The following is a 23,291-nucleotide window of genomic DNA, read 5'->3' as shown; positions in this document are numbered from 1 at the left end:
CATTTTTTACATCCACATTTACGTTTGATTTGTCTCCATTTTTCCCATCTCATTTTGCACCATATTTTGTGTCATTTGTTTCATCCAATTTTGCATCATTTTTAACACCATCTCTTGCATCTAATGTTACATCATTTTGAGCATCCAAATTTGCATTTATATTTGCATCTTATGTTGAGTCATGTGTTGTGTCCACCTTTGCATCTTATTTTGTGTCTAATGGTACATTCAATTTAGAGCCATTTTTTACGTCTACTTTTGTATTTGTTTTTGCACCAAGTTTTGCATCCAATTTTAAGCTATTTTATGCCCCTTTTTGCACCATTTTTTTGTGTCTACTTGTGTCGAATGTTGCACCATTATTTACACCGACTTTTTCATCCAATTTTGCATTTTTTTGGTGTCTAGTTTTACATCGTTTTCACCATCCAAATTTGCATCTTTTTTTGCCTCATTTTGTGTCCACATTTGGATATAATTTTGTGTCTGAGTTCAAGCCTAAATTTGCATGTGATTAGGAATCATTTTTTACATCCAATATGGCATCCTTGGTTTCACCTTTTTTCAGCCCCATTTTGCATCTTGTTTTATGTCTTTTCTTACATCTTTTTTTTTCCTTGTTTGCACCCAAGTTTGCATCCCAAATTTACACCATTATTTGCATCATCATTTGTCATATTAATTTGTAACGTTTTTTGCTTCTTTTTAACGCTCAACTTTGCATCTTATTTTACATCTAGTTGTTGTCTTTTTTTTCATCTAATTTGGTGCCCATTTATGTGTCCTTGTTTTTTCCCAATTTGATATCCTTTTGTATGCCATGTTTTGTTCCCTTCTTTGTGTCAACTATTGCACAATTTTTCACTTCTAATTTAAAACACTTTGTATGTCAATTGTTTGCATTTTGTATTAATTCCTAGTTTAACATCCAATTTTACTTTCAATTTTGCATCCATGGTTACATCCGCATTTGACTTCTTATATAGAGTATATTTTTCTTTACATATATGACCCCCTTTATAGATTCATAGTGAAATATATGATATTTTCTAAATATCATTAAAGAAGATATCACAATTCAAAATCATTTGTAAAGAAATTTAAGAGAAATTGACAACATCCATCCAAAAAAATAACAATGTGTCATTAACAATTTTCAAAACATGTATAAAATAGCAACATAATACTAATAAAATCAGTATTATTTTTAATCAAAACAATTAAAATTCAAATATGATTAACAAATCAAAATATTTCATGAATATCGTTATTCTACGATAAATTAACAACATACATAAATCAAACTCATCGTATGATTACAAAATCAAAATGTCTCATTGATATAGGGTAAATTCACAACACCCATCTAAACATAGCAATGTCATTCTACACTATAATTTCTTCATAAAAAACAATGCATGTGCATGCCTAGCTACCACCACCAAGATCATCCTCATGATCATCTTGACCATCCTCATTACTCTGATCCACATCATCACCAACACCGCAACTATCATCATCATCTCCTCCTTCACCACCATCATCCTCATCCTCATCCTCATCATCTCCTGATATATGTTGAACATAATTTGGATCATCGTCTTGGCAATCATTACCTATAGCATTCTGACAAAAAAAATCAATATTACACGTTAGTATTAATTACATAACACAATGCATGTTTTTGTTATACAATGTTAACCATAAAATGAGGTAAGATATAATATCTAATAGTACTAAAAAATAAAATGAAAATATGGTTTAAAAGTATATTGGAAATCCAACTAAGATTACATACCATAGAGTCCATCCAAACAACAAATTCAACCCATCTCTTTTGCTGCAACACCTCCTTTTCCAAATGATTTGGAGGTCTTCCATATTTTAGTTCCTATCAATCAGTAAATAGGGAGAAATTAGATAACAATGACTTTCTTCTAGTACAAAATTTATTAAAAAAATATCACATGTTTAATATACTTACAAAGGTTGTTATCAGTGCTTTTAAACCTTTCTGGCCACTACGATGAGTGACTTTTGTCTTGGTTAACCTCGCCTTGGATGCCTTGTCCTTAAACATAAACCAATTCAATTTATTTTCACACAAATACATGTCTAAGATACTTATAAGTATTAATACATTCTAAATAATGTTTAATGAAAAATTCAATACCTGAATGCTCTCATTGTCGGCTTTTCTTTGTGCATCCAACTTCTCATATGATTTTACAAGTTCTTTCCATACTTTAAAAGGTATGTCAATAGGTCTTTGTTTCAGTCTTTGATCTTGAGGCATTTTTTTAATTTTTCTTGTTTGGGTAAAAATTTTGGTTAAAAAAAACCGAACAAGTAATTCACATCAATGGCATGGGGACTCTATGGATATGTGTAAAAAAATGGCTATAAAGAAAACATCCAAAAAACATATGAGCTCTCCCTTTGATGGTCACTTGGGGCATATGGCTGGAAAGGAACAACTCCATTTTCGAAAATCAAGGACAATCCTTTCTCAAAGTCCTTCCTAATATTTGCTCCAAATGTCTTAAAATGAAAAACAAAATTCAAACGTCATCCTTAAACATCTCCCTTAAATATAACGTTGGACCATAAATTCTTCACTTTTATTGTTATCGGCTCTGGAATGATTTTTCTATATGCAATTATATAATGAAATATGTGTGCACTAATGAAAAAACATTGAGTTTCATTTTTCATAATCACAAACAATGAAAAAAGAATCACACGTAACTAGCATCATTTTGGAAATTTTATATTTATTAAAAATCTTTAACATGTTTTCCTCCCATATCTCATAAAAAGGTGTGAAATTTTTTATATACTCTCCAATAAGCACTACAACAAAACCAGCGATTTGGAGGTTTTACACTAAGTTTTTCAACATCGAACTTACTAGGGCTTGCACCACCGGGGTTATTATTAAGAATCTCATGAGGTTTGCATAGCCATGATTATTAGAATCAAAATAGTAGGATTTGCACTAAAAAACAGTTCATAGAGCTTTCCTGCTGGGGAGAAAATCACAAGTTCAACTTCTGCAGTGCAGAGCACCGAGAGCTCGTAAGCTTTCTTCAGCAATCCACCTACGTTTGGAAAATGTAGCCTGCCTGCTGGCGATGTTCTCAATCCTCTTCCTCTGCATCTTTCCCCTCACTATTCTTGTATGTCCTCTTTCATTTTTCCCTCCAAACAAACCCTCTCAAATTGAGAAAGCAGAACAACTCACTCGATGAGAATCCGAATCCAACTATCGCTTCTAACAATAACCCAATACGATACCAGAAGTGATTACACAAAACCTCATTAACTCTTCATTTGTTTGGAAAATAGCCAAGCATATACTTCTGATGAGGGTTTCCGTCTCAAGTCTGGCTCGCAGGACGTCGCTTAGTCAATTGCGAGAAAAGTTTTCCACCTGCCTGTCACATTCGGTTTGTCACACTATATATTAAAATAAGGTTGATCATACTAACAATAAGGTTGTATAGTTTAAAAGGAGGGCTCTCCTGACTGCATTTGGTTGGTTTATAGAAAAGATTGCTGGAATGTGTAATGTGAATGCTCTGCTAACTGTTTTTTAAGCATTTGGAAGTATTAAAACCCCCTAGGATAATTAATGTAAGACCTGTTAATTAATGTGTAAAGATGGCTATTGTCCTTGGGCTACCTTAGCTGTTCGTGTTTAGTGATCTATGGTATTATGACTCCTCAAGTCACTATTAAACCATGAGAACCATGCCCAGGCAGACTAGTGTGACATTGTGGATGAGAACCAAAACTAGACTCCTATAACCTCCTTTTTCATCCTTTAAATTGCAAAATTAACTGACTGTTCTAGTATTCGTTCTTGAGCACCTGAAGATGTGCACCCTAAATAATAAGAATAATACCCTGTAACATATGAATAGTCCATCCTGTGCATGTAGGATATGCACATGAGGTCCAATAAAATCACTAACCAGAATACCAGGTGTTATTAAAGCCTCTACAGGTTGATATATATGAATGTTACAGTGTGCAGGAGTATGATTCAATTCCATACGAAAATACAAAACATCTAATAGGATTTCCTTATACCTCATAGGCAAACAACCATTGTCCCTTCTATAGATGAGCAAAATAAGTGCTTGGTTCTCTACACTAAATAAAGACAAAGTATAGTACTTATTGCTGACAAAATAGGATTTAAATCGCGGTTCAATTGCTTGACATTCAGCTGGTCACAGAATTGTAGAGTGCATAATCATAAGTGATGTTGCGAGCCTCATTGCTCAAAGTCTAAGGGTCTTGCGAGCCATAATCACAGCCATGTATGGCATATCTTGTGATTATGGCATTTTATGAGGTCAATTCTTGTGAAGACATTTCAGTTTATAATAAATTTTGAACCTCAACAGAGTTTTGGCAAGACCTGGCTGAGCTGGGACATCAACAACATAGCTGATATGAATGACATAATCTAGCCTCAAGAGGGAGCCTCTTTTGTTTCATCACTCTAACAACTTCCCCTTGAATATGACACCTAAACTGAGTACAAATCCTAAATGATGCAGCCCTTGGTGCATGTCTCTCAAAGTATCGATATTTCAAATGTTGAAAGCTCTTGTGCCCATTTGATATGCATTCGATTGCAGTTCCCCTGAAGAAAGAATCTTATAAAGGTGAGGCCATGGCCAATATGTTAGCCATATCCATTCGAGTTGCCATTGCTTGACAACTTTAGTGTGATCAGTCCCACCATGATTCACATGGGCTTCTACTCAACACTGGCTGTTGCTATTGTAAGAGTCTTCAAGCTCGTTGAACCCATAGTATTGATAAGTGTATTCTTTGGGTCTCTGGTTTTCAAATTCTGCCTATGTTTTCCTCTCAGTATCATTATTTCAAATGCTGAAAGATCTAATTCCCATTGATGTGTATTTGATTGTGGTTTCCCTGAAGAAAGAAGCTTATAAAGGTGAGCCCGAAGCCAATATGTTGGCCATATCCATTGGAGTTACTATTTCAGCTTATGGGGAGGCCAAGATGAATGCATGGGAGGTGATTCTCCAGTTAAGTGCAGTTGCATGTGAGACTACCCAATTGGTTCTCATACAAATTCCACGAACATCAAAAGGGATTAAGTTGAATCCCATCACATCTTTGTTGCTCCTTGTTGCCTTGTTTTTCTCAGCACCCCCTGGGCCTTAGTAGAATACCCATTTCTCATAATCAGGGTCTCTTCCTTTGATTTGGATTACATGACATTTCTGCTTGTGCCTTGGCTCTTAATATTGCATTGTTTCTTCTGATAGGAAAGACTTCAGCCTTGACTATGAATGTTGCTGGTCTTGTCAAGGATTGGCTGCTCATAACATAATCTTTGTCTGTAATAAATGAAAAGGTTACAGTCATAAACTTCAGTGGGTGTGGACTGGCTTTTCTGGCTGTCTGTTACTATAATCATTTGAAACTTCAAGCTCTCAAGTCCAATGACAACCAACCAAAGTACCTCAGCAGTGCAGCTGATGCCAATGATGAAGGAGAAGGTTTGATAATGACGAGTGGGAGATTCTCAATCAGAGATTCAGAACCAGTAGAGAAAAATCAAACTCAAGCTTCAGGATTAGGTATTTAGATCATTAATATTGTCTTGTGCTAGAGATTACTGTTCTTGGATTGGCTCCTCTATGCTCAGATCTATTTGCAGGGAACAGGCCAGTCATTCACAGTGAAGAAGATAATGACAAGATTAGTGTATAATGATGGACAGGATGGTGCCATGGTGCCAACCTAAATCTCAAGTAAGGAGACATCTGTTCATCAATTTGTCAAGAAGCATGGCCTACAATTCAATTGCTCTAAGCCTATCACTTCTTCCACCTGTCAAATAAATTGTTTCCTGTTTGTTTAGTTGACTATGGTTCTAATAAATATACTATTGTTTGATGTAAAAAGACAAAACAAAACAAAAAATATGGAAAGTACCCAAGTACAAATTACATGCCAACCTGCTCAACAAAGAGAGAGGGGTCAGAATAGTATATCTATTTGTGAAGTTATAATCACGATGCAATCATTTCAAAAAGTCACTGATATAATGAAAATACTAACTAAACATAGAATCTAGTCGTAATTCAATTTTGAGTGAGGAATCAACAATTTTCCCGAGAGGCAACCCATATAAAGAACGAGAAAAGGTTTTGGTGTGATATTGGTGGAGAGAGAACATGGCTAGGTACATGATTATACTAATCACAAAGAACAGATGCTGAATTTTTATGTTAAGAGTAACACCTTATTATGGTGGAAGACTTTATTACTGCAGCTTGGGTTAGATATTCCTTTGGTAAACTAGGTAATTATTGAGTAGCAAGTTCAAAAATGTTACCTCTCAAAAGGGCTTATAGAAAGTTAATTGAATGAAGTTAATGCACCCAGTAGACAGAGCCATAGGAGATTGTGAATCTAGATTCACGGGGCTATTGAGATCTCTCACTCGAACATAGAAACGTTTAAAAATATATAAATTTGTATATGGATTGAAAGTTTTTGAGAAAGTTTTCATATACTAATGCCTCGCACCTTGCATTAGGTTCAAGGAGCATGTGTTGCCGAGGAGGCTTTGGGTGGAGGTCATCACAGATCACCTTGATGGCCAAATATTTGAGGGCCTAAGAAAAGTCATTTAGCAGCTGTAGATTTTGGATCATGTATAGGGAATAGGGAGGCACCAAGAACACATGTTCTAGGAGTTTATAGATAATACATAGGAAGTCAGGGACCATCTCTTAAAGCCTACAACATGCAGTAGGGGGCTACATGCCCACAACATGCACAACAAAGCAATGCGTCCACATTTACCGAAATGAAGAAATATGAACAACCTACTACAGAGGAATGTTAGATGTGTGGAGGGACATATTTTTAGAGATATTGCCCATAGGTGTACAGAGGGACAAAATTTGAGCAGAATTGGACAACGGGGAGACATATGAACAGAGCGTATAGGATTCAGTCATCTTAGACAGTCAACTTTGATTATTCCAAATCTGCTCAACCTCTCAGAAGGTTGCAAAAACGAATTTGCATTTTATGACAATCTGCCATACTTTGTAACCATTATTCTATTTGTGATACATTTATCTATAAGCTGGGTCATGTCAGTCAATTTTCAAGTTTTCATGGATGAGTTCAAATAAAATCTCTCATAAGCCTAAGTTTTGGTTGCAATCCGAACCTAGCAGTCAGACAAATCTGTGTTAGATATTCACTCTCCTGCTTGTAGGCTGTGCATTACTCCAAAGTTATCTTCCATCCATATAGAGTGTATGCAGAGTCCATTATGGATACCGTCAACTACAGCAGTCCAACATATAAAGAAACTTTTGATAATGACTATAAAATTCAAATCATAAATGATAAAACTATCAAAATTAAATTTCACATGCAATTTTTCTGAAATTGGATGTTGTCAAATTTAAAATGAGTTTTTGCATCGGTATCAACCCCCAAAACAAGAACCTTCCTTGCAGCAAAGAATACCCACTCACTTTTATAACAGGAACTAAAGACTACAGATATGAAAAACTTTAATAACTGAAAACAACTTTCGACGGCCCTTAAATGAAACCATCTCTACACTTCTAAAAATATGGAGCAAAAATTCTTTTAAAGCAAAATCCCACTCACAAAACCATATATACTGCTACTACGGCAAACAATTGCATGGAGAGTATGGAATGCATAAACGACATCAAATTTGCAGTATAACTGAATCTATTTTTCCGAAATTCATAAGAAATGAAAAATACAATGGGATCTTGTTAAGGACATAGCAGCAATGCTTTCTATGAACAATATCTGCTAGTTCAAACCTAAAGAAATCTGCACATAACAAAACTCCACTAAGAACAGATCTGAATCAGGGACTTTAACACCTTGACTTGTACTGGCAAGCACACCAGGTTCACTCTTCCATGAATAACGGTAAACCCACCACAGTCAAGCTTTTCCCTTTCAAGATAGCTAAATTAAGGAACATGAAAAAACCATTTCACTAATTAAACAAGAAAGGATGATCTGGAACTTTTTCCCAATTACCAGTTCTACCATAACAGAAACACTGAGCATGCATAAACCCATTTGCTGGCCAATAAGAAATTACAGATGGTACCTACTCAGATTTTCCAAGACATCACCTGATATAATTAAAAAAGGATGCGGGTCCATTTATTTGAGCTCGTCTTTTTTTTTAACAGAAACAACTCATTCTTTTTGGAAGGAACGGATCAATCTGCTAGGACGTGTCGCCCAGGGGATTACCACGTATATGTGAGAGGATGTAAGAAACAACACACTTGGACTCGAACCTAGGCCAGTGGAGAGGTAAACTCTCACTGATTTACCAAGTAAACTCTCACCGAGGTAAACAGAACGCAAGGGCAAAACACCCCGTGGGGAGATGAATTATTTTACCAATTTTTGCTCAAGAAAAGCAATGCCATTAAATTGTCTTCAATTCTTGTCATATCAACTAACACCATAAACTGATAGAAAAAGGGTGCATATACACATTGTTTTACAGCCCTCGAGTTTCCTTATAAACCGAATAAGCACGATTCAACCCTAATTTTTTTTCCCAAAATTCACACGAACATAATTTAGAAAGGAAACGAAGGAAACCCTTAGATGGTTGTTTTTTCTCCTTTTCTTCTTAAAATTGACAGAGATAAAACAATTAAAGAAAAATAAAACGCAAGGGAAAAATGAATCCCACTGTGGGATGAATTATTTCACAAGTTTTCTAAACAATGGCAATTTCAATTAATCGTCTGTCTCTTATTTTCCGTCACTTCTTTGAACCAGAAAACTGCATAAATTGATTGAAAAAAAAAAAGATATAAAGTCATTTTTTCTCCCCTCGCGTTTTATTCGAATCCATAGAAATTCTATTCTACCATAATGTTTACCCCCATATTCACATAAACCCACCAGAAACAAAAATAGAGAAACCTTACGATGATTTTTTTGTCCATAGAAACCCAATTCAACCCTGATGTCTTTTCCCAGATTCAAATAACCCCAATTGATAAAGAAAAAAGAGAAACCCTAAGATGGTCTTTTTACGCCGTAAGGCGTTCCCTCTGAGATCAACTCCCCTCTCTGCTTACTTGTCATCTTGTAAGCCACACGATTATATGTTAGACGATTGCAACAATTTCAGCCGTTGATCGTTGATTCAAAAGGGTTGCCCAAACGGTTTGGGCGTTTCATTTGGCATCGAATAGTTTCATCTTCTCGAAATATCAGGGGTTTGAGATAGGCGTACCGGATACGAGGCGTACTGTGTTTTGAAAAATTTTCTCCGTTAATTATTTTCTCTGAGTCTGAGTACTTGTAGCAGAAGGCATGAATTCTCAAGGAAAGGGTTCGCTGGAATCGGTGGATTATGCATTCCTTGGTAGGATATTAGATTGGGCTGGGCTTTTCACGCAGGCAGGAATTCATAATCGGCGCTGCAAGCGGTGGATTATGCATTCCTCGGCAGGACATTAAATTGGGGACGATGTGTTATCTGGGCAAAATGCTTCAGATCCAGGGAAGACACCCAATTCTGAGCCAGGTGATATAGTATTACCAATGTTATCAGACACCAGTGATAATTTGAAGTCCTCTAGTGCTGTGCAGACAGAAATTGCCATGGGAGAGCAGTCTGGGGGTGCAGAGAATAATAATTTGGTAGTTGATCAGTCTGGGGGTGCACAGAATATTAATTTGGTAGTTGATCAGCGTGGGGGTGCAGAGAATATTAATTTGGTGGTTGATCAGTCTGGGGGAGCAGAGAATATTAATTTGGTAGTTGATGGTCTTTCCAGGGATAACAGTTGTCCCTCTAGGCCTGATGGTTCAATTGTGTCTGCTTCATGGGAAGAGGAGGAAGGTTCCAAAGGTAGAGAAGTGTTGGTAGAGCAGGGATTGGAAGCTTATGTAGCCGTACATAGTTCTCCTTCAAGCTTCACCAATGATATGGACTCTCCTTCCTTACAAGGGGAATCAATTAGTGTTTATGCTGTTAGAGATCTTGCACCTGAACACAGTGGTATAGGGAATTCACTTTCTGAATTGGGAAAAGATGAAGATAGCATGCCATACAGAGATCCTAAATTGCAAGAGCAAGTACACGCTCTGGAGAGCACCGATGTTGAGCTTGCAATTCTTGAGTTTGATAATGCAAATGAATTAGAACAGGTAAATCTAAATTTTTCTGAAGGCTCTTAAGAGAGCCAAAAAGCTCATTTGGAGGACAAAGTTGCTGCAGGGGATGAAATAAACTCGTTTGCTGTTTTGATTTTCTTATATATTGGGCACTGAGGATGTCTTTATTCATTTATAAGCTCACCTTGTTTTGGTTAGGGTTTTGCAGGAAGTCAGGTCTCCAGTTCTGGACTTGAAAAATGATGAACATGGAGAGCTACGGGGAGCTGGACAGTGTAGTGAGGATATACCTGTTGCATTTTTAAAAAATTGCAGTTCACAGCCTTCTCATGTTGATACCCTACATCACTTCAAAGGTGACAAGAACAGGAATATGAGCATGGACGAGTCCTTTGTGGATGCGCTTGACCATCTGACGGAAAGTAGAAGTGCAAGTCTGGAAGAGTCTAGTTTTCTTCTGAAGGGTAATTTTCTTGAGAAGGAAGGTCAGTTATCAAAACTTTATGCATGCGGTGAAGAAGCTGAAAAACCCGCTTCACTACTTGTAGAACAAGAGCAATTGAGACAGATGGCTCATGACTTGGAACAGGAGAAATTAGAAATGGCAAATACCTCGGATGACTTGAGATCCCAGCTGCAAAGCAAAACCCTGGAAATTACACAGCAGAATCTTCATGATTCCATTGAACAGAAAGGTACACTTGCAGTTGCCAGTGATTCTGAGACAAAAGTGACTTACATTGAAGACTTGGAAAAAGCAACTGGTTTGTTGGAAGAGAAACCCCAGATATCTCAAACAGATGGGGAACATTTGACAAAGAATGGGAATCAATGTCCACTTGATTTTAAGACTCTGCGACAGAAATTAGAGGATCTTGAAGCAGAGAAAGCAGCCGCTTTTTCTAAAATCAAGGAAGCTGAACAAAATGTACGAGTGGAATCAGTGGGTGAAATCAAAGAAGGTAAGGCTTGTCTTGAAGTTGAAGTTGAAAGATTTATCAAGAGAGCCAAGGACAGAGAAGAAAATTATATTGAAATGTTAGAAAAACTCAGAACTCAAGAACAAAGTCTCAACGATGAAAATCACAATCTTTTAACGAAGCTTGATGAGCATGCAAAGAATATGGCAAAGGCAGAACAAGAAAATCAGCTTGTAAGAAATGAATTGGCTGAAATGAGACCTGTTCTAGATGAAGCTATTAAAGCTAAAGAACAGATTACAAGAGATTTGAATGTTATAAGCTGGAGACATGTTCTACAATGGTTGAAAAAGAACAACTTGAGACAGAAGCTATGAGAACAAGGCAGTTGACTAATGAACTTAATGGTCAAATATCTCAACTTAGTGATGAAATGCATGAAATAAAGGCTGAAAAGGTTAAAGCGATGAATGATCTTGATGAATTCAAGGTCTTGGTCAAAAAATTAGAAAATGAGAGAGCAGAGCTATCTGAATATCTTCATGTAGTGAGAGCTGAGCTGGAGCAAATGAAAAAAGAAGCTGATTTCCACCAAAAACATGAAGAAGAAAGGAATCGATTCTCTGAGGAGAATGCCAAACTTTCTGCAGAGCTATATGATTGCAAGGAATATTTATCAAGGAGGCAAGATGAAAAATCAGAACGTGATAAGCAATTGAGAGATATGGTACTTGAGCTTCATAAAGCTACATCAGAAAATATGAATTTTGCAAGCAATGTGTGCAAGCATAGACATATGTTAACAGAGGTAGAGGGTGAATGCTTTCTACCTATCCCTGAGGCAAGATGCGACTCAGCTTTGTTGCAGAGTCAAACAGAACCATTGCATGGAGAGTATACTGACCAAGAAACATCATTGGGTGTTCAGAAAACTGATTGTCAAAATTCAACAGTTCATAAGGCAGAAAACATTGAGGAAACCATTCAACCATCTAAATCTATTAATGAATCAGAAATTTCAAATATTGATTTGCAGCTTGCTACTGCTGTGAGTTTTACAGTAAAACAGCTTGCAAAATGTACAATCTTGCAGGTAATATTTGAATTCCATAGTTTAGAGATTTCAGAAATGCAGAATTCATTTGAAAAACTAAGGAGTTTCTGTGATGCAGGGGGAGAGAGATTCAGCTATACAACAACTTGCTATTATCCATGATCAGCTTAGAAAGTTGGTCCAGCAGCAAGAGAGGATGACTGAGCATAGTGAAGAGCTAGTTGATCGTCTGCGGCATGCAGAGTCCAGTGAAGTTGGAGAAGAAAACATGCAATCTTTTGTGGCATTGGACATCCTGGTCACTGACTGTAGCAAGTTCATGAAACATTTGCAGAAAGCATTGGATGAAAGATCACAGTTTGAACCCACTATAAGAGAACTTGAGTCTGTTTTGTTTTCAAAGGACCAAGATATTCAAGATATGAATGTTAAGTTAGTTGAGCTATCTCAGAAATGTGCCCAACTTGAAGAGATTAGTGGTAAGTGCACAGTACTGGATGAAAAATGCACTGAAATGGCTTTTCAAGCAGCCCAAAATGCAAATGAAAGAGATTCCTTACATTTGGAGGTAGATGCCCTTAGAAAATCTCTTTCAGAAAAGGAAACATTAATGAAAGCTTCTTCAGAATTTTATTCTGACTTGAAACACCAGTTTGACACTACCATAGAGAAGTTAATAGCTGCCATTGAGGAAGTCATTCAAGATGAGACTTTGGCATCTGTTCCTTGCTCGGAGAGAATGTCTTATCTGGAGACAAGCCTCCTTTTTCTTATTGAGGAGTATAAGGTAGCTTTTTCACAAGTGAACCTGGTTCATAAATGCTTACTTGAGCTTGCTTCTAATTATGGAAACTTGTTGGAAAAAAAACCGACACTTTCTTTGGATGTGTTCCTCAGAGAAGTCTTCAGTTACAAAGAAAAGGAAGTAGACCAGTTAAATGAAGAAGTAAACGTAATGAATTCAATTAAAACTCAGCATGAAGAAGAAATTAAGGAACTGAAGGACCGTTTATGTAAATTTGACGAGAATCTTAAAGAAATGAGCATGGATAACAGCAAAATGAGAACTGAGCTTGAGCAGACAGAAAGCAAATTGTCATCAGTGAGAGAAAAGCTTAGTCTGGCCATCGCTAAAGGAAAAGGATTGGTTCAGGAACGCAATACACTAAGACAATCATTAGTGGACAAGTCCAATGAGCTAGAAAAATGTTTGCAGGAATTGCAGAAGAAAAATGATACATTGCATGAAACTGAAATGAAAGCTTCTAAGCGTGTTAAAGCACTGGAATTAGAGCTAGAAGATATTCAGAATTCTGCAAGTGCTTTTCGGGAATCAGTTTCTAACAAGGACTCACTTCTTCAGAAAATTGAAAATGTCTTTGGGGAGATGAATTTGCCAGAGGCAATCCACTCCAAAGAAATAATTGATAAAGTTGAGTGGCTTGCAAAATCATCTCTTGGAGTAAATAACACTATGTCTGAAACAAGTGTGGATGATGACAAAACTGGGAAGAGTCATCTTGAAGATCTAAAAGAAGAGTACGAGGAACTACAAAATAAATACCGTAGTGTAGTTGAGCAGTCAGATATACTGGAGAAGACTTTGTTGGAAAGGAACCATCTTATTCAAAGATGGGAACAAATCCTTGAGAATGTTGATATGCCAACATCTATGCGAAATACTGATCCAGAATTTCAGATTGAATGGCTCAGCAGAGCACTAACGCAGGCCCAACAAGATGCAGCTTGTTTTAAGCATGAAATTGAGAATGCTCAAAGAATTGCTGACTTATCTGCCTTTGAAGTGGAGGACTCGAAGAGGAGAATAGAAAGCCTAGAGGAAAATCTCTTGAAAGTAAACTATGAAAAACAGGAATATGTGAAAAGCCTCGAGGAGCTTAATTCTAAATTTGAATCTCTAAACGAGCAAGCAGTTCAAGATGCATCCCGGAAAGAGAGTTTATGCAATGATCTTGTTGATCAACCTATGAGTGAGTCCCCTGTGGAATCAAGCATTGCTGATAGGAATTTAATTGCAGAAGACTGTATGAAGAGACTATTGGATATGGTTATTGAAACATTGAAAGATCAAGATCTACAGGAGTTATCTTTATTCTGCAATAATGGGGAGCATCTCGAAGGATGTATCAAGAAACTCATAGAAAAGCTAAATGAATTATCTGAAGAAGTTGAAAAGCTCAAGGAAAGTGGTGATGCAAAGATGATGGAGCTTCAGGGTCTTCAGGCTGCAATGACCACAAAAACTACAGAACTTGAGGAAATGACTAAAAAGCAAGAAGAAGTCTATTTAGCAGTGGCATCACATAGAGTAGAGATAGAAAGTCATATTGTCCCCCTTCCTTTACCTTCACCTTCAACTATGCAATTTCAATCCAAATATGAGGGGTCTAGACAAGTTCAATGGACATTTAAGACTACTTGCATTCCTTTTCGTAGCCACTTTAACCCCAAATACAACCCCCAAATACGCTTTTTGACATGGCTTCCTCAAATTAAAACTCAAATACATCGACCCTTGCTTTCAAAAAAGCCCATAAAATCCCATTCACATTTGAATAGTCTTCCACACACTATGCCTTACGGCGTTTTCTTTGCAACATTAGGTGCAAATGCTAGTTTTAAACCTGCTATTCTTCTTAAAATTCATACAGATCAAACTGAAAAATTAGAAATTAAACAAATTTGCGTACATGGAAAACCCCTCAGACATTGGCAACAGCCGGGGTAGGGCCGCCGAGGAAGGAGAGAAATCCGGGAACGGGCTCCTCTTCGTCCAAAAAGAGATCTTCAGGAACCCTAAACGCGCCATGTGCGCACACCATCGCTACCCCGATCATCAACGCCGAAATGAGCATAGCCCCGACGCTCGTCATAAAGACGATAACAATCGTAAGGACTGTCAGGATTCCCAGCACCTCCCAGTCGCTATAGGTTCTATCAAGCAGAACCAGGGGCTCCCTCCTCAACAGATAAAGGAAGATCCAGCCCCCTAGGAGAGCAACGAGGAGGAAAAACGAGATAGGGTTGGACAAAAGGCTGAAAGCGAGAACGCCAGAGAGCAGGAGGAGGTAATTCACGCGGAAGTATGTCCAGTTCTTGCGGACCCTGGTGACCGCTTCTGCCATGGATGCGGGCTTTGCCAGGGAGTTGCGGTCTACGAGCTCCGGCCATGGCCTCCTTTGGGAAAGGGCGTTGTTGGTACCTTCTAAGAGCCCAGAGAAGAAAACACGAGCGGCGGTCGGCGTCGTTGGCAACGTCGTTATTGTAGGCACCGTGTCTGCAGATGACGATGTTGGAAGAGGGCTATAAGCAGCTGCCATTTTCTGGTTCTGGTCTGTATTAGAGTCTGTAAGCAGGGAACTACGTGGAAAAGATCGCAGCAGCGCAGGAGCAGAGGCCTTCTGAATCACAATGTATTATCGGTGTGGAATGGCAACACCAACCTCATAACAATGAATATGAATAGCCCTCTAATTTTACATTTTCGTATTGATTTGTTGAGACTAATTTTTTCATCTTTGGTTTTCACATTGCCCAACGGTGTGTCCTTCAACATTTATGATTTTTATATGTTTAGTTAGTATATATTATGTTGATATATTAGTTAATTATGTAGTCGTAAGAGTGGATGGTTGACTTTTGTGTGGGAAGGAAAACTGAAAAATGGTTTTATGAATTAAAATATCAATATATTAATAAATAAAAATGGTTGATTATAGTTATTTTCTTTCATTTGCATTTGTTAATGGGATTGTGTTAGGTGGTGTGTGGTGTTAGGTGATGGGTGATGTATGTTAGAAGAAATAATATAATTGCGATAATTAATAATTAATGTGGTTATATAAATTAAATGGTTGATAAATTCTGGTATGTGTAATAATTTTAGTTTATTGTACTTGGTGTATGTGAATACAACTATGTAAATTTTGAATATATGTAAATTATGTGAAAATAAACTCATGACTACCTTGACTGCACTAACATGCAGTGAAGTTTGGAATGGGCAGATTGGGGAAGGACATCACCCATATTGTCCCCCTTCCTCATGGAATGTGGCTAAGACGGGACATCACCCATATTGTCCCCCTTCCTCAAGGAATGTGGCTGAGACAGGATGATAGCCTTAAGGGAAAACAAAAATATGACTAGACAACAAGTTGAAGAGTGTGGAAGAGTAGTCGAAGTGTGTGGAAGAGGCACATAATAATGGGTACAGAAGCTTGCTGCACAAAGAACATGCAGAATGCTAGAGACTGTGAAACAAGGGAGTCTTGGGAGAAGACACTAGAGAAGAAATTTGTGTCAAGTTGTTGGTGAGAAGATAACATGTGTAAAGATGGGTGCGATTGAACCCAATGCTTTGTGAATTAGGAATACATTTCTTGTGACCGCGTGAAGGCCATTGAACCATGTGTTTAAGCTTGGAGGGCCAGTGGGAACTCATTGGAGGAATTGGGTCACTATGGTGCTTGCCATGAGGTTGATAAACCACCTGGACATTGGATTATGGACCCCTACGATTCTTGCCATGAATATACAACTGATAAACCACCAAAAGCAGTGGATTTCGCCTCTTGGAACTGAGATATAAACCCATTTAGCCTTAGGTGAAGTCATGTGTTTTAACCCAAAGAGCAAGTGAATCACTATGGTGGTTACTGCTAGAAAGTGATTGATAAACCACCTAGACAGTGGACTCCTCATCATGGTTATGTGATTAAGCCTTGGGTGTGAATTTCCTTGAATACACATCCCCTCGAACTTTAGATCTGGTTCGAAGGGGCGGGTGGTTAGCTACAATAAAGGCTACAGTGTGACTAGCCTATGGTTGGATGGAGAGTTGAAGTCCCTCCTTCAGTTTCCAACCATATTGAAACACATAGATAAGTGTAACATGTTTGTGTATATTGTCTTATGGACTATGATGACTTTTGTTTTGAAGCAATATCTTGTGTGTTTGTAAATGTGATAATTCCCTGGCTGTGAAGTTCGTTGATATGTTCATGAGTGGAATAACATTTTCAAAATTATGGTTTTGATACTTACTTGGGCTATGTTATTTATTATTATGTTCATGATGAAAGTGTAGTTATGTGTTTATGTATACGTAAATGTACCCTAAGAACATGTTGATGAACATATAGTTCAGACCACTCATGCACTAGTTATTTAGTGTGAATCGAGAGTTGGGCTTTAGGCCTTGGGTTATATTACACATTAAGGCCTTGAGTAGTTAGGCTAGGTGAGGTATCAATCATCCTACTTTATAAGCCCACTACATCCACGTCATTAGGACGGGTAGGTAGTGTGAGAACTGAACTTCATCCCTATGCTAGTGAGCCCGAGACTAAGTGGGCACTAGTGGAACCACATCCCAACAAAACCATGTCGCATGAACTGGCGCCGACCATCACCCATCAGTTGTCGTTTATGTCCTCAACAAACCAATCAAATCAACACAATAACCAACGCAATTTAGTGTAGACAAAAGAGTTGAGTGTGGGGCCTAGGTGGAACTAAGAGCGTTGGGAGAGTTGTTTGCCATCCACTGCTCATCACTTGTTGCTGAGTTCTTTGTAACCTACAACATAGTGAGAGCATCAATGGAGGCATGGCTGACCCGATCAAAGTTCCAAAGTGGAACCTTGAGTCCACCTTTACCGCTCGCCTCCTGCCACCCTTCTTCTTGGTTGACACCGAGCACCGTGGGTAGAAATAACTTGTAACGATATGACGTGGGCCTGATGGTGGCGCTCACCAAGATGTCTTGTCAAAGTTATGCAAAGGCCATAGTTTATATGTTTTCATGGCCTCTTGTGGTAGGATGAGCTTTAATCAAGTGTAACTATTGATCTAGGAATATGATTAAGGTAAAATTGGTATTGTCGGAAAGCTCTCAACAAGCTAAATGCAATGGTGATATCGAAAGTTAATTCCATAGACTTACAATAATTAGAGTTTTCTCTAACCCCATCTTCGTAATGGACCCTGGGGATCGGGTTGACGATAAGTAACACCCCCCTCAGCTGGTTGGGAACCTTTAAGGGGGTGGAAGGGAGGTAGTTACATAGTGGTATCAGGGTCCAAGTCCAACACTTGGACTAGATGGGTCTTGAAAGATAAAGTTAGAAGCTTTGTTAAGAGTTACAGAGTGGATCATAAAAGAGCAATCACTAAACCCGAAGAGGCTCACACACACCCACACAATAAAAAAAATTGACTTGATAATTTAATTGTTACATGGTACATGTGTGCTAATGATGACTTTGCATTTGATGTGATTGTTGGTTTGAGAGGTTGATTAAATGTTATTTTGATTCCTAATATGCATATTGTTATGGGATTTAAAATTTTAGCTAGTTTCATATCAACATGCCTATTACAGATATGCTGAGGTGATCAGTAAATTGAGTTGATTTATTTTTTATTGGCTAACATTCAAGTGTGTGCAAACACACACACACACACAGAATAATATGAAAATTCTAGCAAGGATAAAGAAATGAGCAGTAGAATGGTAGAATACAACATGCCCAAATCCTATCATCATTAGGAAGAGGAATCGGTGGGAAAGAGGTTGAAGAAAAATTCCCCTAACTAGATGGAGACCCTCAGGAGTTTGAGAGATGGATTGAGAAGCTACAAAGCAAATTATGAGAATATTGTTTGAGCATAAGAAAGACATATGATACTCGTTCTCGAGCTCTATACATATTATACTCGTCTAGACATATGATACTCGCATCTCTACGTTTCACTTCTTTACTCTCTTCTCTACCGAGATAAAGATCTAGATCTAGTATAACTTAGCCATTCCAATAGCCAATAGTCTTTAGTCCTATTTAGTACCCTTCTAATAGTCCCCTTGGCATAGTAGGTAGATATTGATTCCTTGTCCATGCATGAAGTTCCATAGCAAGAGATTAGACCCACTTCACCATTGACCTTAGCATATGGAAGGAAGGAGGTGTAGATGCTAGTCATAAGGCCAGGAGGTGCCCTTCTAGATAAGCCCATAGCCGATTATAGAGGAATCCCCTGTTTCATCGCAGATTGATGCTTAATATTGAATTTGCCAGAATGTTCCTTGCTCTCGACACGACACTGGTGAATAAGAAGCGGGGGGGCTTGACAAAGCACCCAACCCCTACTTTAGCCCATTGATCGGTGAGGCATCCAACCCTTCACCTTCTCTCTTTGACCCTGCAGCGCTTAACTACGGTACTCTCTCACTTCGCCTAGCTAGGTTGTTCCTAAACTTGACCTTGCCTAGCCGGGTTGTGAGCCTAACAATTGGTTGGTCGGGGGAACACCATCAAATACCAGAATTTCTTAGGTAGGGGTTGTGAGCCCTAGCTTTCTATCTTCTTCTGTGTAATTTGAATAGAACACCATCAAATACCAGAATTATCAATTCCCATTCTCCAAAACTTTTAAATGTGCGGAACTGAGACAGAAATCATTCAATCAAACCACTCGAAATGCATCTGAATGCTGATCCATTAACTTAAAGAACTTCTTCCCAAACTCTGCCATTTTTTAAACAAAATTTTGAGCACAACCTTGTCTAGTCCATTTATAGAGAGCGTTATTTTATGAAATCTTGCCTGTAAGCCAAAATAGAGTCAAAATTTTCCATTGAAAGCTCAGAATAACTGAACCAGAAATAACCCTTGTGAAATTTGCTGCTTAAAACATTGTTTTGAGCACGGCCTCTTTCTTCAGATTTATTTTAGATAATACGGTAGCTTATTTAATGAAATATTTCCAGAAAGTTGAAATATGGCAAATTTTTCCAGTCAAGAACTCTAAATAATTTCATTAGGACAAGGCGTAGAGGATTCATGACTGCGACAAGAAAATAATGGCGCTTTGCAATTTTAGCACTCTCTTGCAGAAAAATACCTTTTCTGAAATCGTTTTGACCATGAAGAAACGCAGATGAACTGTTGGAAGTCGTGTAGAGAGAGATCTGGTGGCTCGTGGATCGATTCTGGGGCAATGTTTATGCGATTGCAAACCATGATTGTTCATATGCGAGCATCCATAAAATCATCTCATTAACGCCACATGCAGTGCATTTAAAACTCAAGCAAATTCTCTCATATGCTAAGGAATTTATAACATAGAGGGTAAGAAACCAACATACAGAACAATCCACGCAAGTGAGTCAAACTAGATCAAAAGAGAGAACGACACTTGGAAAACAGAGCACCGCTACCCAACCTAGAAATGACTCTTCAGTTCACCACCGAGTCGAGGTTCTTGCCATGGATCAACCGCCTCCAATTGATCTATGCAATGGGTATTTAATACCTTATTTCATGATATGGTTTCCATTAGCGGTGTCTCGCTTTTATGGATCTTTTTATCCATTTGCGTAGGCTTATCTCATAAAAGCTCACCTTTCTCTCCCATGAGGATTTTCCTCATAGAAGATTGCCTTTCTCTCCCGCACAACTTTTATGTTTTTCTCAATGGATATTTATCTCCAATCCATCCAACTTATCTAGAATTAAATCGAGAAGCTTTACCATGAAAGAATTATCCTTTCCCATTCACCAATGTGATTTGGCAAGAATCTCATCTCTTGGTGTCTCGCTTTTCCAAGTGATTAATTTATTAATAATGTATTTACTTTTTATATTACACATCATACCTAGCTTTTCTCAGCTTAGGTTTGCAAAGTTTGACACACAAGGGAGGGGTGTTACATTTTGGATCCCTCTCTTTCCTTAAGATCCCTCCAACTGCAGCTAGAGTTCTTAGATGACTGTAAGGAGGAAGCCCCTATTGGAAAGGGACAGACAGTTTGAAGGTGTCTATCTTGTTGGTAATTCCTATATCGAAAAGTTGTATTTTCATAGTCCAGGGGTTGGGAATACACAATTCCCATCCACTTGAGCTCAATTTTATCTCGCAAAACTTCATTGGGATCTACCTAAACACATATGCAAACATAGGTGAAAATGCCTTTCAAAAGTCTTTCCCTGTCTACTTTGACGAATCTTCCAATAAAATTGCCCACTTTTTCTAAGAGATCTAGATGGGTAAAGTGAATGGGAAAACTGGGAATCTTACCCATACTAGAGTAGTCATCGGCAACATAGTGAGAGGATTGAAGTTGGGAAATGATGGCTTCACTAGAAGACCAACTCATCCCCAAAACCATGGACCTTGGTCAAGGATTTTTTTCTTATCCTCAAGACATTTGAATATCACCACAAAAAAACATGGGTCTACATCCACCCAAACCGGCGTTCATCCAATCCTATCATAATCGAACAGAAAAACGCTACTTTTTCAATAGAAAATGGGAAATAAAAGTATCACCCAAGGATAATGACCATCGCATCAAGCGCTCAATCATAAGGGAGGAGCAATAATTTGACAATCACACGTCCTTGATTTCTGTTGATTTAACTCTGAACACTCACGTAATATTCTCTTGCTTGGCGAATTAAACACCACTGCATGGAATGGACGAGGATTGAGCCGAACCCTGGATGAAGCCCACTTCATTCTCATCTAAACACAAAACTATATATACGTCAAAGCTATTACAATAGATTCTGACTGTCAACACCTCGAGGTTCTGTTTATATGTGGCTACCTTTTATGGCTACTATTGAATGTGTGATTGGCAATAGTAATGGCAACTTAGGGCTCCCAAATTTCCTTCGATTCCCTCACTACATCCTAATGCAAATAGTTGTTCAATGCCTTGGTTGTCTTTCAAAACTGGTAGGCAGCGTCTTCTTTGATATTTCTCGATGGTTTTAATTCCACTACAATCACAACTTTCATTTACATAAACTTCGTGTTTTCGCACGAGCGACGATTGTTCCAAGGTGAAATGTCACTTGGATGGTTTCAATGTTGTTGACCCATCATAACTAACTAACGGATATGCCCATTACAATTTTATACCACCCCATTATCAATATCAATTATGCATGGGAACCAATTAAAGCAACTTTTCAAATTAATTTTATATGAGCATGAGAACATGTGTTAACAAGCAGCCCATAAAGCCTCATTTTGAATGCCATAGTCACTTAGAAGGAATTCCTCTTGTAGTAGCATCCTCCCTACTAAACTTTGCTAGTGCTAACATTAGAACCACCATTACAACAAGATATCTTTCTAGTGTTGACAACACCATTATAGTAAGATACCTCAAGAGAGACAGAAAATTTAAAAAGTATGATAGTAATACGTATCCAGAAGATGGTATTGAAACTAGTAATTGTTCACGAATCCATAAGATTGTAAGGTCATTCTCATTATCATAATCATTGTCATCATCATCACCATCATCCTTGTAATTGTTATTGCCATCATTACATTATCATCATAATCACCATTCATGCCATCATCATCATCATTATGGACATTGTTTGCAATTGTTCATAATTCTAGATGTTGTAAGAAATATCATCAACCCAAAAAATGTGATCAGTGCTAGAAAAGGGTTGTTTAGGAAACATTGATATACGTAAGAGAAATAACAACTCTATTTTTGACAGATGATCGATGATGATCATCATCACCACCATTATCATCGTCATTGTCATTTTTATCATCCCCATCATCATCATTAATGTAATTTCTATCGACATTGTTGTAATCATGCATCATCATCATTCATGCCATTATTGTTTTTGAAGATGACCTAGATGAAAATGATGATCATGACACCAAAGATAATGCTTATGATTATGACAATGACAACATCTAAAATTGGGAAGATTCGCCAACGTCATTAGCATCGTCATCATCATAATCATTGCCATCATCATCATTGTCATTGTAACCACTATCGTCTTTATCATCATAATCACAATTCATGTCATCGCCATCATCTTCATTTTCATCATTGTCAATATTATTGACATTGTCATCAATTGTTCATAATTGTCAATGCCATAAGGAATATCATCAATGCAGAAAATATGATGAATGTTGGAAAAGGGATGCAAAAGCGAACATAGAAATGGGGGCAACAATAGAAGTAAAATTGGATGAAAAGTGGATACAACATAAGTAGATGCACAACAACATGAAAAACCTGACACAAA

The 23,291-nt window shown here is 37.7% G+C and overlaps 1 protein-coding gene across 2 annotated transcripts; it reads right to left on the bottom strand.

Moving 5' to 3' along the window:
- Window positions 1-1,220: 1,220 nt before the first annotated feature.
- LOC149165508 (uncharacterized) lies at window positions 1,221-15,647 on the bottom strand. 2 transcript variants are annotated; one of them, XR_016260756.1, is made up of 4 exons: window positions 14,901-15,647; window positions 1,985-2,071; window positions 1,799-1,891; window positions 1,567-1,616 (listed from the first exon to the last, which is right to left on the bottom strand). XR_016260756.1 is itself a non-coding variant. In XM_089432317.1 (3 exons), the coding sequence occupies exons 1-3, from the start codon at window positions 2,111-2,113 to the stop codon at window positions 1,429-1,431; spliced, it is 420 nt and encodes a 139-aa protein (XP_089288443.1). In that variant the 5' UTR covers window positions 2,114-3,210; the 3' UTR covers window positions 1,221-1,428. The 2 variants fall into 2 exon arrangements, 1 of the variants encoding a protein (XP_089288443.1); XM_089432317.1 differs by lacking the exon at window positions 14,901-15,647 and having other exon boundaries at window positions 1,221-1,626; window positions 1,985-3,210.
- Window positions 15,648-23,291: the final 7,644 nt, after the last annotated feature.

This window comes from Pinus tabuliformis, chromosome 5_1, assembly GCF_031772625.1.
Source record: "Pinus tabuliformis cultivar Carrire ecotype Pingquan chromosome 5_1, CPIR1, whole genome shotgun sequence".
In the NCBI taxonomy this organism is placed as follows: domain Eukaryota; kingdom Viridiplantae; phylum Streptophyta; class Pinopsida; order Pinales; family Pinaceae; genus Pinus; species Pinus tabuliformis.
This window is presented reverse-complemented; position numbering and strand designations above follow the sequence as displayed.

Coding starts and splice junctions, on each gene's coding strand:
- LOC149165508 (XM_089432317.1), bottom strand. CDS start 2,113: ATGTATTTGTGTGAAAATAAATTGAATTGGTTTATGTTTAAGGACAAG. Junction 1,892..1,984: donor AAGCACTGATAACAACCTTT/GTAAGTATATTA, acceptor ACTGATTGATAG/GAACTAAAATATGGAAGACC. Junction 1,627..1,798: donor TTGTTTGGATGGACTCTATG/GTATGTAATCTT, acceptor TTTTTTTGTCAG/AATGCTATAGGTAATGATTG.